At 42.4% G+C, this 15018-nt stretch overlaps 1 protein-coding gene across 1 annotated transcript; it reads right to left on the reverse strand.

The window, feature by feature from the left end:
- Positions 1-10075: 10075 nt before the first annotated feature.
- LOC139916634 (pou2af1) lies at positions 10076-15018 on the reverse strand. Its single transcript, XM_078284230.1, has 5 exons — positions 14837-15018; positions 14369-14510; positions 13237-13288; positions 12010-12311; positions 10076-10724 (listed from the first exon to the last, which is right to left on the reverse strand). The coding sequence occupies exons 1-5, from the start codon at positions 15016-15018 to the stop codon at positions 10374-10376; spliced, it is 1029 nt and encodes a 342-aa protein (XP_078140356.1). The 3' UTR covers positions 10076-10373.

Genomic DNA, 15018 nt, shown 5'->3' on the forward strand with positions numbered 1-15018 from the left:
AAACATGCAGGTCAGTTTTACATTTTTAGATTGCCAATTGCATAACTACAGGTTATGCAAAATAATATAATTCGGTATTTACTAAATGCATATACCGAAACTCATGTTGGCAGCCAAGCATTCCAGAGAGTGGACATGTTACCAGTTCAGCTCAGGGTAGAACAAAGCTGAAGCAGAACCACATGTATGATGTCATCAATGGTGATGCCCCTGAATACTGAGGATCACAGATAGCCATGGTCCATTCTAGTGTGCGCTCATGTAGGGTGCCACGAGTAAATAATGTAGCACAAAGAACATTTGCATCCCGTTAACGATCAAACTATTAGCGACAGGCAGGTCCTGTGAGTGTTTTTTTTGCTTTTTATTACTTACTATTTGCAGAATGGTTTGTGTACAAAATGCCAGATAGTATTTAGGAATGTTATCTCATAGAGGTTAGTAGGAATTTTACTTCATTAGAGGTTATGGATAAAATATGTTGTAGCCTACTAATGTCAAATTTCTATTGTTTTTTCCCCATCAAGTAGTATGTTTTTTGCGTATTGTTTAGTTCTGATTTTGTATACCATCGAGGGCCATCTTGGAAACAGCATGTTTATGTATGCTTTTATGTGTTATCCTCTGGGTTGTATTGTTTGTATCTTTTCATACCCAATCAATCAATCAATGTAAAATAAAGGCTTTGAACTTTTAGTATCACATCAGAATGCCTTGGATCCTCTTCTACTTGGGTTGGGGACTTGTGCCCTTGGTCTTGGCAGGGAAGGGCTTCAAGTCACACCTTGACACACTTGAGATCGTATCTGAGGGAGGCGTGGGGGCATGCTGAGGTGATGGGAAAACTGGAGGAAAAAACAATTGGAGCTATATTAGCTGAGGTTCGGGAGCAGGACCACACCTCAATCACTCCCCTTCGTGTCGTTTCCCTTTAAACGCCTACCTGCCCAGCATACCTGTTCGTTCTCCTTTACGTGCCCCACCCTCCCTCCCCTTTCTCTCGATCTCTCTCGCTCTCCCTCTCTCTCTCCCTCTCTCTCCACTCCTCCTCTCTACTACAGGGCCCCCTGGGGATCTGCTGCTGTGCTCGGGAGCAAGGGCGGATCCGTCGCCGAAACCTTCCCCACACCGCAGATGATTCGCCTACATCTCTCCATCCTCCATTCATCGCAGTCTCCTCTTCATCATTCATATCTGTTAAATAAACATCCTCATTTGCATTCAGTTGATGGTGTGGTCCTTGGCTCGTGAACTTTGGGTTTATTTTTATTAATTATTATTTTATTATTAAACCTTTATTTAACCAGGTGAGTCCCATTGAGATTACAAGATCTCTTTTTTGAGGGAGCCCTGGCCAAGATGGCAGCAATACAGACATACATTTGCACTTACAGTAATGAAAACTGGAAAAATAGGAAACAGTGCAAACAGTGCGGGTGAAACAAAGACACCCCTGAGGGGCTTAGGGTGCTTAGGTAAACATTTAACATGCCGAGCTCGGCGGCGGGCCCAGGAGGTGTTGCTGGGACGTGCCCGTGCAGCACCTTCGATAGCACAGAGGGGCGCGACACATGGAAACCTTGCCAAGGCTTATTGTGGAAAGGTTGCGCCTCGGGGCCCGAGAAGTCTTGCCCCCTCTTCTCAGAGACTGACAAGACCGAGGAGGCCAGCAATACGCATTTCACAATTCATCCCCGATTAGATTCCCGTTCAGTTGGTTCCTCTCTCACGCCTCAGTCGTAACACAAGCTCACAATTTGGCGAGCGTGAAATGATCACATCTGTTTTTTTGATTGTGTTTGCATAAGCAGGTTTGACTGATATTGGTGTTTCAAGGGCATTACTGGAACTGATATTTTTGGATTGAAGCTAAACTGTATATAGTGTGCCAATGTTCAATATCTTTAAATTTGACTGTTTTCATGCCAAAAAATCCCAAAAATTACATGCGTTTCCCCCCAGAATTTTATTCTTGTCAGGGTGGAAAAGCCTCTGAAACAGCATATGAAACCATCATGGGACACTAAAACTCTCCACTGAAACCCAAGTTATGTGGAATCTGATCAAAGTCAATCAGTTCAGGTTAAGGTCTTCCTATAGACAACCAGTGTAGTATTGATAAATTCTACAATAAATCTGTAATCAATCAAACTGCATCGCATCCATCATATCAGAGGTGGACCACACTGTATGTCTGTTTTGATTATCCATTGTTGACCCCTCTTTGGTTCATAAAGCTCTAACAAGACATCCACTCACTGGAGAACTGGCGTTTTGCCTGAGAGATCAAAATGATGGCAGCCGCTCAGGAAAAACACCATCAGAGCGCTGTAATGAGATGTTGACGGCTTTGTTCAGAGGATGTAGACCTGCTTTGTCAGCAGCTACTCACTGAAGTTATGAAGAGCCAGTTCTTTTCTTTCTTAGGTGGCAGAATAGGTGTGTTACTTTTAAAAAAAAATCCCTATCCAATCACTTGTGAATTTTTTTGTACACGGCACCATCGCATACTCCTGTTTACCGAATGCTCGTTTTACTACATAGTGATCCAGTCCTGTGATGATAATTATAATAAGGGTGTTCAGTGTTATTATATTGGTCCTTTTATGAGCTGTGTGGCAACAGCAGCGTATAATTCGGAGGTATTGGTGATGTAAACAGGTGATGGATCTCAATCCACCTGTTTTTTAGGAGATGTGGGGGGAAAACCCAGACGAAACCATATGCCAAGAAAGCTGTGTGTGTGTGTGTGTGTGTGTGTGTTTGTGTGTGTGTGAGAGAGAGAGAGAGAGAGAGAGAGAGAGAGAGAGAGAGAGAGAGAGAGAGAGAGTGACCCTGTCTAACTGGCTTCTGGCGGGAAATGTGTTTACATGTCCTATCTATCTATCTATCTATCTATCTGTCTATCTATCTATCTATCTATCTATCGTTTACAAATACAATATATTTGACTGGTCTTGAGGGAAATTAAGGCAATAAGTTTTCATGTTGACAAGTGTTTATTAGTTATTAGTCCACTAATTGATGAACAGCATGTCAGTGTTATTTACTCTTTCACGACTTGGAAGGTTTTTAGTGTTAATACCATGCAGCAAGAAGTAAGCAGTAATTCTAATACAAACATATGGGACAATAAGTACTTGGCCATGATTAACAGAATTGCTGAAATTTCTGTTATGTTTAGGGATTGAACTAAATACTAATTTTCATCATGGTTATCATGATTTTCATTTTTTTTTTAAATATATATCAGAGACTGACCTATAAGTCACCTAACATACATACTGTACATAACAAGTCTCCATCCTGTAACGTTGTCCAAACAAGAGGAAGGAAATATGGCGTTTAATTAGTCTCACAACCTGCGCACATAAAAACCAGGCGCGCGCACGTGATACCAGCGCACAGAACAGTATCCGCGAGCGGAAAAGCATCCTCGCGAGGGAGCATTTCTGCTCCGCGTGCACAAATGCGGTCCCGCGAGCACGGGGCTGTGACGAGCGCTCGCTCGACCCTCCCTACGCGCTCGCAACTGCTCAACACTCGCTCGCTCGTCAAGTTGACTTTTGAGACTTTGGAGGCGGGGATAACATTGCAGAATCATCAAGAAGAAGATGTCGGAGAAAAAAGAGGTAAAGTGAGGAACAGCCACATCTACAATGCCCTTAACACAAGTAAATCGTGCATAACCAAAATGTAACATTTTTTACAACTCTTTTTTCTCCGACATCTTCTTGATGATTCTGCCACCAAAAAAGGGGTCAGAGACGCATTATTTTTTTTCCTACCCCATTTTCTGGAAGACCCGCCCCTACTCTGCCGCTGATTGGTTAGGTTTAGGCAAAGGAGTGAGATGTTATCCCCGCCTCCAAAGTCTCAAAAGTCAACTTGACGAGCGAGCAAGTGTTGAGCAGTTGCGAGCGCGTAGGGAGGGTCGAGCGAGCGCTCGTCACAGCCCCGTGCTCGCGGGACCGCATTTGTGCACGCGGAGCAGAAATGCTCCCTCGCGAGGATGCTTTTCCGCTCGCGGATACTGTTCTGTGCGCTCGTATCACGTGCGCGCGACTGGTTTTTATGTGCGCGGGTTGTGAGACTAATTAAACGCCATAAAGGAAGGCTTTCTGGAGAGCTCAAATGCAATGCATGCTGGGAAGTATGCTAATAAGCGACACAAGTCATGAACTCATGAATTCTGAAGGTCATAACTAGTAGTTGTAAGTTGAAATTGACACCGATATTCAGTTAAAGATTTATCAATCGAGCGATGTGCACAATATACAGAGAATAGACACTTTGGGTAGAAGTGTTCATCAGCATACACCGCATGTGTTCATTATTAATTAACAAATGGATGATAATTCATCTTTATTTCACTTTGTCTGTGGAAAGGTCATAAACTGAGAGTTACAGCAAAAACCTAAAATGCGAACTCGTGGTAGTTTTGGAATCAAACGCATAATCTGAAGACATGAATGGAGGAATATTCAGGACAAAATGTAATTAATCAGTTAATTAATTAACACATAAAAAGTGAAATGCATAGCATGAATATGTATTATTAAATAAATAATTCAAAATAAGCAGACAAATATTTAACATTTATGTATTTATGTATTTGTTTTTTTCTTTCAGAGTCACAGGATGTGGTGTGTGCGATGAAACAGATATATCTGTCAACTTCATCCATCAAAGACGATGCATGCGTTCTAACCGGCTCTGACTTTTGAATAGTGGTTGGAACTGGAATTGATTGTTTTGCTCCAAAATGGCGGCACTTAGGGCAAATATTGACTTTGAGGTTTTGCATGAGATATTGGGAGATATGTTTGAGTCAGCAGAGAAAATGGAAGCAATTAGTTGTCAATTAGTCATCATTATTATCAACTATCATTAACTATGTTCAGTGACCTGTCCTGACATTATATTGCTGCTATCAGGTGAAAATCTCCAAAAATCACAAGTTTTCAGATAATTAAAGGGATTGTTTGGCTTTTGGTGAATTTTCTATTTTTCCTACTAACCAAGAGTTAGATGAACTCATGGAGGCTTTTTTTTGTCTCTGCATGCAGTTTGATGGTACGGGAACAGTTAGCTTTGTTCAATTTCTGGAAGTCTAGGGGATCAAGTAGCAGCTCCTGGGAGGGAAGGGAAGGGAAATAGACCTTTTAACTTCTCCAAAGATGGATGGCCGGTATAACAAATCTATACACATATACCTTATGTATTGCCACCTACAGAAACTCAAACTTCATCAACAGTAAATCCAAGGAGAAAGACGTCACAGTACTGGACTCACTGCTTGATTGACAGGTGATCTCTGGGAACGCCGCTGCAACGCTTTGTGACGAAGATGGAGACAAACTTTTTCATAAAAGGATTTCAAGGGTTGCCAAGGCAAACAAACTCAGCGTTGGAATGATCGCCATGCATTTTTGAAATCACGATTGCTTTTATAAGGGTTTTACGCATCCAAGGGCCGTAACATTTCTCTAAATCCGGTATAGGGAACAATGAAAACACGATCCTTCTGAGAACAATTATTATTTTTTCCCCCACCGCTTGTGGATGAGCTATATCTCGGTTTTTTATCTGCTAAGAAAACAGGTGGATGTGATGGAGGAGGTGCAACACCAACAGCAGCGGTGGTAATTTAATCGGTGTTATCACGCTGGGGCCTGCCCTCCCGCTGGCCCTCACGCAATAATTGCAGTGAGTCACCCTCAAACATCCCAAGCCTTCACACATCAAGATAGCAGACTGCAAATAAAATGGAATAGGGTGGAGGTGCAAATCTAATCTTTTTTTTTGTCATGAAAGGAAATGTGCACAAGTTGAACTCTGCGGTTCACAAGCAGATGATATGCAGTATGATGTGTGACGATTTCAGAATTGTATTGACACCAATTCTAAACAGTGGTGTAAACTGTGAATTTGCATGTTAACTTTATAATCCATGACGTTTTTATATACATAAATGTCTGTTTTGGTACTCTTTATCTGACTGATGTAACACAATAGTGATTCAACATAAAAGCACCCGCTGTCTCTGGTGTTTCCCTGGAAAAATCCTTGCTTTGTTTGGCAATTTTTTTTTTTTAAGTTTGTCAAAAGTTCCTCCAAAAATCCTAAGGTGATATCCTCATTTATCACCTGTCAACTGTCACCTGTCAATCATTCTTTGTCTGTTCAGCCATGGTGGCTCATGCTAACTACCCAGTTCTGCTTCTATTTATTCCAAACAAACCAAAAACTGGATATAGGTTGAATCACTATTCTGTTAAAGCAATCAGTAATAGAGAGTAGCAAAACATACATTCATATATATGAAAATGTCACACATTATGACTTTACCATGTTGGATAAACACTAAACTGGCATTAGGTGAGTGCACCCACCTCTAACTTCATGCTCAATGTGCAAATATGACTTTCTTGTCACTTTCTCAGTGTAGCTTGACCTGCAGACCTATATGTGCTATCAGGCCTGGTTGTGGTGTAGTGTTATCTTGGGGCAATATGAATGGGTCAATACAGAGCTTGATTTGGTCAATAAAGAAACGCCCTCGGATAGGAACACGGGTGAAGCACTCATTTATCAGATATTGTGAAATACAATGTGATATTCTTAATATTACACCATCCGCTATTCTCTTCAGAGAACTGATAGTATTCAGTTTAAAGTTGGGCGATATCTTGCATTGCAAAAGGGTTACAATGACACGCAATCAGAAAATGATTTCGTATTTTTCCAGGTAACTAGGAAAAATATGACCAAGGAAAAGGTTTCTACATGGAACCATGACTGGTTTTCTCCAATAGGACTGAGTGAAAGGAAGGAAACAGGCAGCACTTCAGGCCACCATTTCTGCACTCTGTCTAGATGCCAAGGATTTGATTCTATATATTTGATTGCATTGTAGAACATGACACATCAAAGGTCCTAGCTCCTAGCTGTATCGGTTGTACAACATCACCTTACTGTGTAAAAGAACCGGTTTGGCTGGGAGAAGTCGTTCTCAAGTGCCAAGCTGTATTGTGCTATAATGTATTCTGATAATGTAATGCGATAATGTATTAACCTGTCAAAATGTAATAAAAATGTCCCTCTACATGGGTTGAAAATCAATCAACAAAATCTGGTAATTTATTTATTTATTAAAGGAGACGACTTGCATTCATTTTTAATGCAACACATTACCATTTTGTTGTTTTTCTTGCTTTTTTCCCCCATACTTTTTATCCACACAAATAAATGAATAAATAAATTATTATTATCATTATTATTATTATTATTGTTATTATTATTATTATTATTATTATCTCACGTTGTTACATTAACTAGCATTTATTACTTGATGAAGGGTTTAGTAACTCAAGGTATTACATTCTACTTTTTCTCATGAGTTTTTATATTATTGGTCAGTTATTATAAAATATAAACACCAAGTAGTAATAAATGCCTCTTCAAAAATGTGATGTTATGACATTATCTGGAAATCTATATTTTTGACTCATTTAGAGGGATAGTTTATTACATTTTGTTAAGTTAAATTAAGTTAGTACATTGTCTGGCTGTTATCACCTTCTCAGTTGCTACATGCCAAAAAAAACAACCAATAACTGTCCTGTAGTGAGGGGGCTTTTTTTTTCTGTATCACACAGCGCAGAAATGTGCTGAATCAAGGTGTGTTGTAAATTTCCTTAGAAATGCTTTTTATCGGGAAAAATGTGAATTCCGAATACTCCCCCTGGCTCTGGGAAAAACACAGTCGGCTGCCTGGTGGTTGCTGCGCTTCATGGCCTGGAGTGTGGGTGTTTCCTCGCAGGTCCGAGGTGCAGCGATCAGGTGCTGCCAAGCCTCTGCAGGGGGATTTCCACAACTGCTTGTTCAGCAGCAATCAGTTGGCATGAGGAGGGGAGGTGGGGGGGCAATGCTAACAGGCTTTTGGAACACACTCTGCACACACACACCCCAGTCACTTAGCGTTTGACTTTGACACACTGCGTTCTGGTTCGCGTGAACGAGAGCTGGGTCTGTAGCGCATCCGGGAAGACATGAAGCCTTCCTTCTTGTGTTTTTTCTCAGACTTGGCAGACTTTCTTGTGACCCGGGTCAAACCCTCTGAAATCCTTCCCACTTTTTGGCACAGTGGAACTCTTTGAATGGTACAGTTGTAGTCCCCGAACTGTCTGTCACTCTCAGCAAGCATTTCAATGCTTCAATTTTCACAGCTAGACTCGACTTGCCATTTGCAGAGATTATAAGGCAGCTGTGCAATGATATTTAGATCTTTGCCCTATTTGATATAGTCTTGTTACAGAGCAAAGGCTCACAGCCATGTTTCAAAGTAGAACGTGCAAGCTTTAAGCCAAGAAATCCACCCTAAAACACTTTAACACTGTTCAAAATAGCTGGTGGTGTTGGTGTTTGGTGATGCGTTGTTCTTATTCCTGTGGATAACTGGCCAAAGGTAGACAATGTGTGGAAAATGTTCAGCTATCTAAAACATCAGTGGTAAACGTCAGGTTTTGGTGCTAGTCCCTCATTATCAAAGAGCGAGGGCTTCTTTCTAGACTCGCTATTTTGCACCGACGTTCATCAATCATACAGGGAGAAATCCATCGTAGAAGCTGTGTTATGAGTAACGGGGCATGGGTCATTCTGGGAACTGTCAGAAACCATCAACTGAAGTACAAGTACACGAGTGGGTTCACCAGCGCAGTAAATTACAACACTTCACCAAATAACTCCTGGAATGCATGGAGCATCGCAGATTGATGATATCTACCGGTGTAAGAGTATCTGAGGGTGGAGTTTTTCCCTTTTAATATGCAAAACAGCAGACATGTATTGTGTGGATAACAAATTCTTCGGCTTCTTATCTGGCGTGGAGAGATAGGCAAGATGGAGACGTGTCGGGGTGTTTTGATTAATGCGAAAGTGAAGACCTCACAACAGATGAGACAGAGCGAGGCAGGCGATGTCCTGATCTCTCATCAGACGCGACCCATTCACGGCCTTATCAGACACCTGAAGGGATGCAGCATGTCAGCCAGTGAAATAGGAGTAGCCCCCTTCAACTTCAACCCACCCCCACCCCCTCCCCTGCATTGATCCTTGTTGAACCTCTTGCCAACGCGGAACTCAACGATGGAGCTGCAGTGACCCTGAAGGTAAACGGGGAGACTTCACCAGTACGGAGGCTTGTTTACAGTAGCAGATCAGAGTGAAGAGCGGTGGGCAGGTCAAGTTAGAGAGGATGGTGCCTTTTACTGTTGAAACTGTTGTGGTTTCAGTTAGGAGCCCCCACATGCCAGAGCCCTTTCACTGCACTGCCTGAGAGCCCTGACCTTGTTACTGTTCGCAGCACCTTAAACCCGGATCAAAGCTTTGACATGCGGCTTTTGGTCGGGTTGGCGTTCAAAAGGGTTGTTGACAGATGCTGTTGTTAGCAACTTATGGGTCCTTAGCCGTGTTGGGGCGCACCAAACGCTGTTTTGACAGAAATAGTTCACGGAATTGTTAAAGTTTCACCTCAGGTCAGGCTCAGGTTCTCAGACCCAAATAAAGCTCTGTAGAAGATAAGCATCACAACCCAAAAGTTAATGCCAGTGAAGGGGTTTTGTTGATTTATTTATGCACTTATGTGCAGTGACTCTGATCAGAACTTAAAATGTAACAATTTGATCTATCATTGACAGTGCTTAACTGTTTGCCAAAGATATTCTATGGTGACCAAATACTATCAGAGTAAAAACTAGTACTGCCTAACTGACTGAATTGTTTGTTAGTTGTGATTTGTAATTGATTTCAGCACAAGAAACCAGGCTAAAGATTGCTTTTTGGTAAAGATGATAGAAATAGAGTAGGAATGTGATTTATTAATGTTGCCCCCTTAAGAATTAATTATTTTTTGTAATATAATAATCTATTAATGGCTGAGTGGTCAAAATGAAAGAGAATCCCTACTCGCTAATTTCATAGTTAGGTTGTCAAATCAGCCGTAACATTAAGTCAACCTTGAGAGAAACTTGAACTTTCAAACAGGTTTATACAGAAATGAATTGCAATGGTATTCATGGTGGGTTTATCACATTTTATTTAGTACAGCAACAAAAGGTATGCATCCATATGAAAATAATCTAAGTAGTAAAAAAAAACAGGAATCACTGATACAAAAATAAAGTCAACCTTTCCATCCATTCAGCCATCCATTCAGTCAACCATTTTCTCTTAGCAAAAAGCAATCAGAGCACACGCTGAAATGCAAAGCGGACTGTGGAGCCGGCAGTGGCAGCCTCATTACAAACTTTGTGTATTGGCAGTGCATCGTATTTACATCAAATAACAAAACAATACTGTCGAAGGTCACATCATAGTACATTGTAGCACATTTCGGAACCCATCGGGAAATCCCTCTTGAAATAGTTCTCTTCCACGGGACAGGCGTACGGATAGTCTGTCGGGCCGTAGTAAGGTGCGTAGTCGGGGGCGGGGAAGCTCTCCTGCTGGGCCGGCCAGCAGTGGGGCAGGCAGTAACAGTCGTGGAGGTTGCAGTGCTGGTAGTGGTAGTGCTCTGGAGTGAAGTTGTGGTAGCTGGACTCCATCCTGGTGGGCGAGTTGTAGCAGGATGACGAGGAGGAGGAGAAAGAGTCCTGTGGCGAGTAGCTGTTGTGATCCACCGGGCTGGAGAGCTTCAAGGAATCTGGCGGTGAGGAGGGAGCCTGGAGAGAGAAGAAAACATCAAGATGGCGGGGGGGTTACAACGTTTTCATGTCACAGACCATCGAATGCACACACATCAGGCCACAAGCCCCCTTTTCAAAAGATTATGCCCCAGAGACCCATATGGGAGCATTTCTGTGGAGTTGTTGAACTGTGTAACTGTCTTCACTGTACATGGAGAGATAATTGTGGTGAGAGTGGCAGGATAATTGCTAGTTAATTAAATTATAGCTGCTGGGGATTATTTGCTGGGGACCCCTGGGATCTCTCAAAGACCCCCGAGGGCCCCCAGATAACAGATGGACTACTGATTTAGGGTCAATAAACTATCATGCCCCACACCCTTCAGTCAGACAATAAGATGCACAAAATGTTGTTTCCAGTTGTGTGTATATATCTAAACATGCTATATTTGTCTGTATTTTTGTAGACGTTTCATTTAGCAAGCTCAGTCTTTGATATTGTTGCTGTTTTGCTAACTTGCTACTGCAACATTAGCTGCCTATTACACTCCCATTTGATTGTTGCTAGTTTTGTGAAGCAGATATGACATGCAGCTAGTTGCAAATAGGTTTATCTCCTCAGCATACAAGTCCATCTTGAGGACTGATGAAGTGCGTCATGGGCGCGAGGAATTATGGTCGTTGTAGTTCCTTAACATGCTTTCAGCCCTTGACAGCATTACATCTTTGTTTACAAACTACACCGACGGGAAACGCCAAGTTTGAACTCTAACTTAGTGACTGGATCCAACACAAAAATGTATATGGGCAGCTGTTAATTTAAAGTTGCCCAAATATAATAAGACACCCTGTTCTCTAGAATGAAGAGACAGTCACGCCAAAGCCCATTCGAATTGTTAATTTAATGTTGCCTATGACTTGGGTTACTGTTAGGCTACTGTTACTCTCCGATTAGGCATAGCCTACATCCAGTCTACTTATTCCAATGTAATTTCAATTTTTAGAAAGGTTCGCCTGTTATTCCTATCGTCCTCCACCAAAACAGACAGTGGTGAGTGGTAGCGACCAATTAACCAATTCTGACAACGTGCTGGTTGGTGAATTATATATAGGCTACATATATGCCGACTTTACCACAAGAGCCCAATGATTCTTAAAAGGTCTCAAGTCATGTTCTACGAGATGTGTTCGTTAGGCCATGTTAAATTGACAGATTTTTTTAATGGAGTCTGGCATTCCGTTCCCTCTACAGGAGAAACAGCACGTTATCACCCAGGACTAGCCTATGGAAAAGGAAACCCCGTCATGATTAAATACCTACCATTCCATGTCCGTAGTAGTCTGCATCTGAGGAGAGTCCATGAGACCAAGGCAGCGGGAAGCTGGGAAGGGGAAGCAGGGAGGCGCTGTAGCTGTTGCCGTTGTCGTTGTTGCTGTAGCCGTTACCCGGCAACATCACGTCCACAAACTGCTGCTGGTTGTCGTTAAAGGCGCTCTCCTGCATCTGGATGCCGCACGCGCCGTCCAGAACTGGGAACGAGGCGGCGCGCAGCTGAAGGGCTCGCGCGCCACCGCCGCTCGTGTCTGCTACGTGACCAGCTGCAGTAGCGTCCATGTACCGACCTGTCGGAGTGCACGTCAAACATACAAGTTATAGCAAAAATTAAATAAATAAACATATAAATAAAGGAGGAACAAAACTCGTCAGAATGGTAATCTGGGTCTGGCAATAAAAGATAGGCTACCATAGTGTTTTTTTTAAACATTAGGCCTATATCACTTCTCTATTTCTCTTATTTATTTATTTTTTATGAATAAATAATTAAAGACTGCATTGCTGAAATGTTGTCCCAATCTACTCCCATTGCTATAGAATAGGCTATATGCGTGAGATCGAGAATTTATTATGCAAAAACATAAGAGCACGGGGGTCTCTATTGGCATGGCAAAAGACCACAGGCAGACATTTAAATAAGCATGATGTCACAGCACCATCAGCCAACACATTTGAATGCACGTTTATAAAAAGACACCCATTACACTGCACTTTAGGAATGTAGCTGTCAATAGTTAACTAGAATTGTATTCCAAGTAGACTTTTCTGACTAGTTGTGGTCGTGTTTGGGTCTTCCATGTGAGTATGTTGCTCCTAGTTAACAGGGTCAGGACAGGTTGCTGCCTGTTATGATCCATGCAAACTAAGTGTGCAGTGTTGTTTTGGACTTCGTTTCTTTTGATCATACCAATAATCTGTTTCGTAGTTAGGTTTGCTTGCTGCAACGCCCACATTGGCACAGAGTGGTTTTTGCTATAGTATATTAAACAATAGATTTGTAGTTAGTAAGCTCATCAGACTCGTGGAATGGATGAATTTGCATTTCGTGTAATTGCACAGTTGCTGCTGCATGCAAATTTCAGACAGCATTGTTGTGCTGCTGCATGTGATTCTTTTGGGTGAGGGTGGACAGAAAGGCTGCAGTCGGGGAGATGCGTTTTTTAAATGGACTTTGGACACTGGACATCGCGGGATATTACTTGGTCAGCTTACCTGGAAAAGTGGACGCACACAGATCCTGAATGTCCATGCAAGTCTGGGATATCTGCACATTTGGAGGAGAGCAAGAAAGAGCCAGAAAAAGAAAAGAGAAAAAGACAAGGATCAGCTTTTCTGCACCAGAACATTTGGATTAATGTGTTTCCGTTAATCAATATTTAAAAAAAATATATAGTTTTGCTCGGATAGCCTATATTGTTTTTTTTTTCTTTTCTGTAAATGTGTGTGTGTGTGTGTGTGTGTGTGTGTGTGTGTGTGTGTGTGTGTGTGTGTCTGTATGTATGTATGTATGTATGTATGTATGTGTGTGCCCGCGTGTGTGCGCTTGTATATGCCTGACTGGGGAATCACCGATCATAATGCCTGTCCTAATAGGGATTTCATGGATCCTGGTTCAAATGTGTGCTGAAGTGGAAGTGGCATAAGCACACGGTTCAAATGACTGGTCAACCCATATGTGTTCGATCGGCATATTGTGCGGAATGGATTCACAATGACAAGTCTCTATTAGCTCAAGGATTTTATATTCAAAACAAAATATCAGGATGTTGTCTGGTGGAAGGGCAGTCAAAGATTTACAAGGGCAGTTCATTGTTTTGGGCGCTTGCAGAGTGGCAGTTAAGATAATATATATATATATATATATATATATATATATATATATATATATATATATATTAGAGAGAGAGAAAGAGAGAAAGAGGGAGAGAATGTCGTGTTTGGGGGGTCCGGGGACCACCTGGGGTCCTTGAGGGGGTTCCAGGGGGTCCCCAGCAATGATGAATTGTTAAACGTCACAATTATTTCATTTACAAGAAGTTAAAACAATTAGAGAATGTAGAAGAATGACTATTTTGATCATAGTTTCGCTGTTATCTCTCTACCTACATCATCATCAAATGGGGGTCTAATGTGGACTAAATTAGGGTTCCTTGATATGAAAAAGGTTGAGAATCACTGGGCTACAATATATGGGGATACAGTGGCAGATTCACTTAGATTACCCATTTTTTTAAGCATAATGATATAAAACCAGGGTCCTCAAGACCAGTGGGGGCCAGGGACACCGGGGGGGGGGGGGGGGGGGGGGGGGAGCGAGCGGGGGGGGGGGGGCGGGGGGTGTTACCGTTTTGACTTTCTTGCTGTCCGCCTCTCGGGCTCGCTGCCTCTGCAGCAGCTCTTTGACCGTGGTCTTCACTCGGACGCCCTGGTACACCCTCGGCTTATCTGCATGACAAGGACAAAGAACAGCGTGCCGCTCATGTTTACTAAACACCCGCCATCGGACCAGACAATGACAGACACAGAACAACCTCCCCAACTCCTCTCCTGTCACCCCAAGCTGCTGACCCCCCCCTCATATACACGCTCAAAGTCTCATGCTCAAACTCCCAACTGATTTCATGCATTATTTTGTTTCCCATAAAGTGCAAAGACATCATGTTGCCATATCGTGCCAAACACCCTGACCCTAACTGTTACACATTAGGTTTAGCCAACTTATTTGAGAAAGAAAACTCTGGATATATGAATAAATAATAAGATCTGATATAATTTCTTGTTTCCAATTCTGTGCAACACTTTGGTATCCAACGTTTTGCCCGAAACTGCTGTGCGTAAAAGCGCACTGCCAACGCTCGTTCTGCGCTCTGGCTCTGGGTTTATCCCGCAGGGTCCTCGCCTCTGAGGCTCCCGGGGGCTCCCACACCAGGAGCCCCGCTTTACAGCACTGAACGGCTTGCCGTCTCGTATTACGCCATCAGCAAGCTCTTTCAT

The sequence above is a fragment of the Centroberyx gerrardi genome, chromosome 6, assembly GCF_048128805.1.
Source record: "Centroberyx gerrardi isolate f3 chromosome 6, fCenGer3.hap1.cur.20231027, whole genome shotgun sequence".
NCBI classification, from domain to species: domain Eukaryota; kingdom Metazoa; phylum Chordata; class Actinopteri; order Beryciformes; family Berycidae; genus Centroberyx; species Centroberyx gerrardi.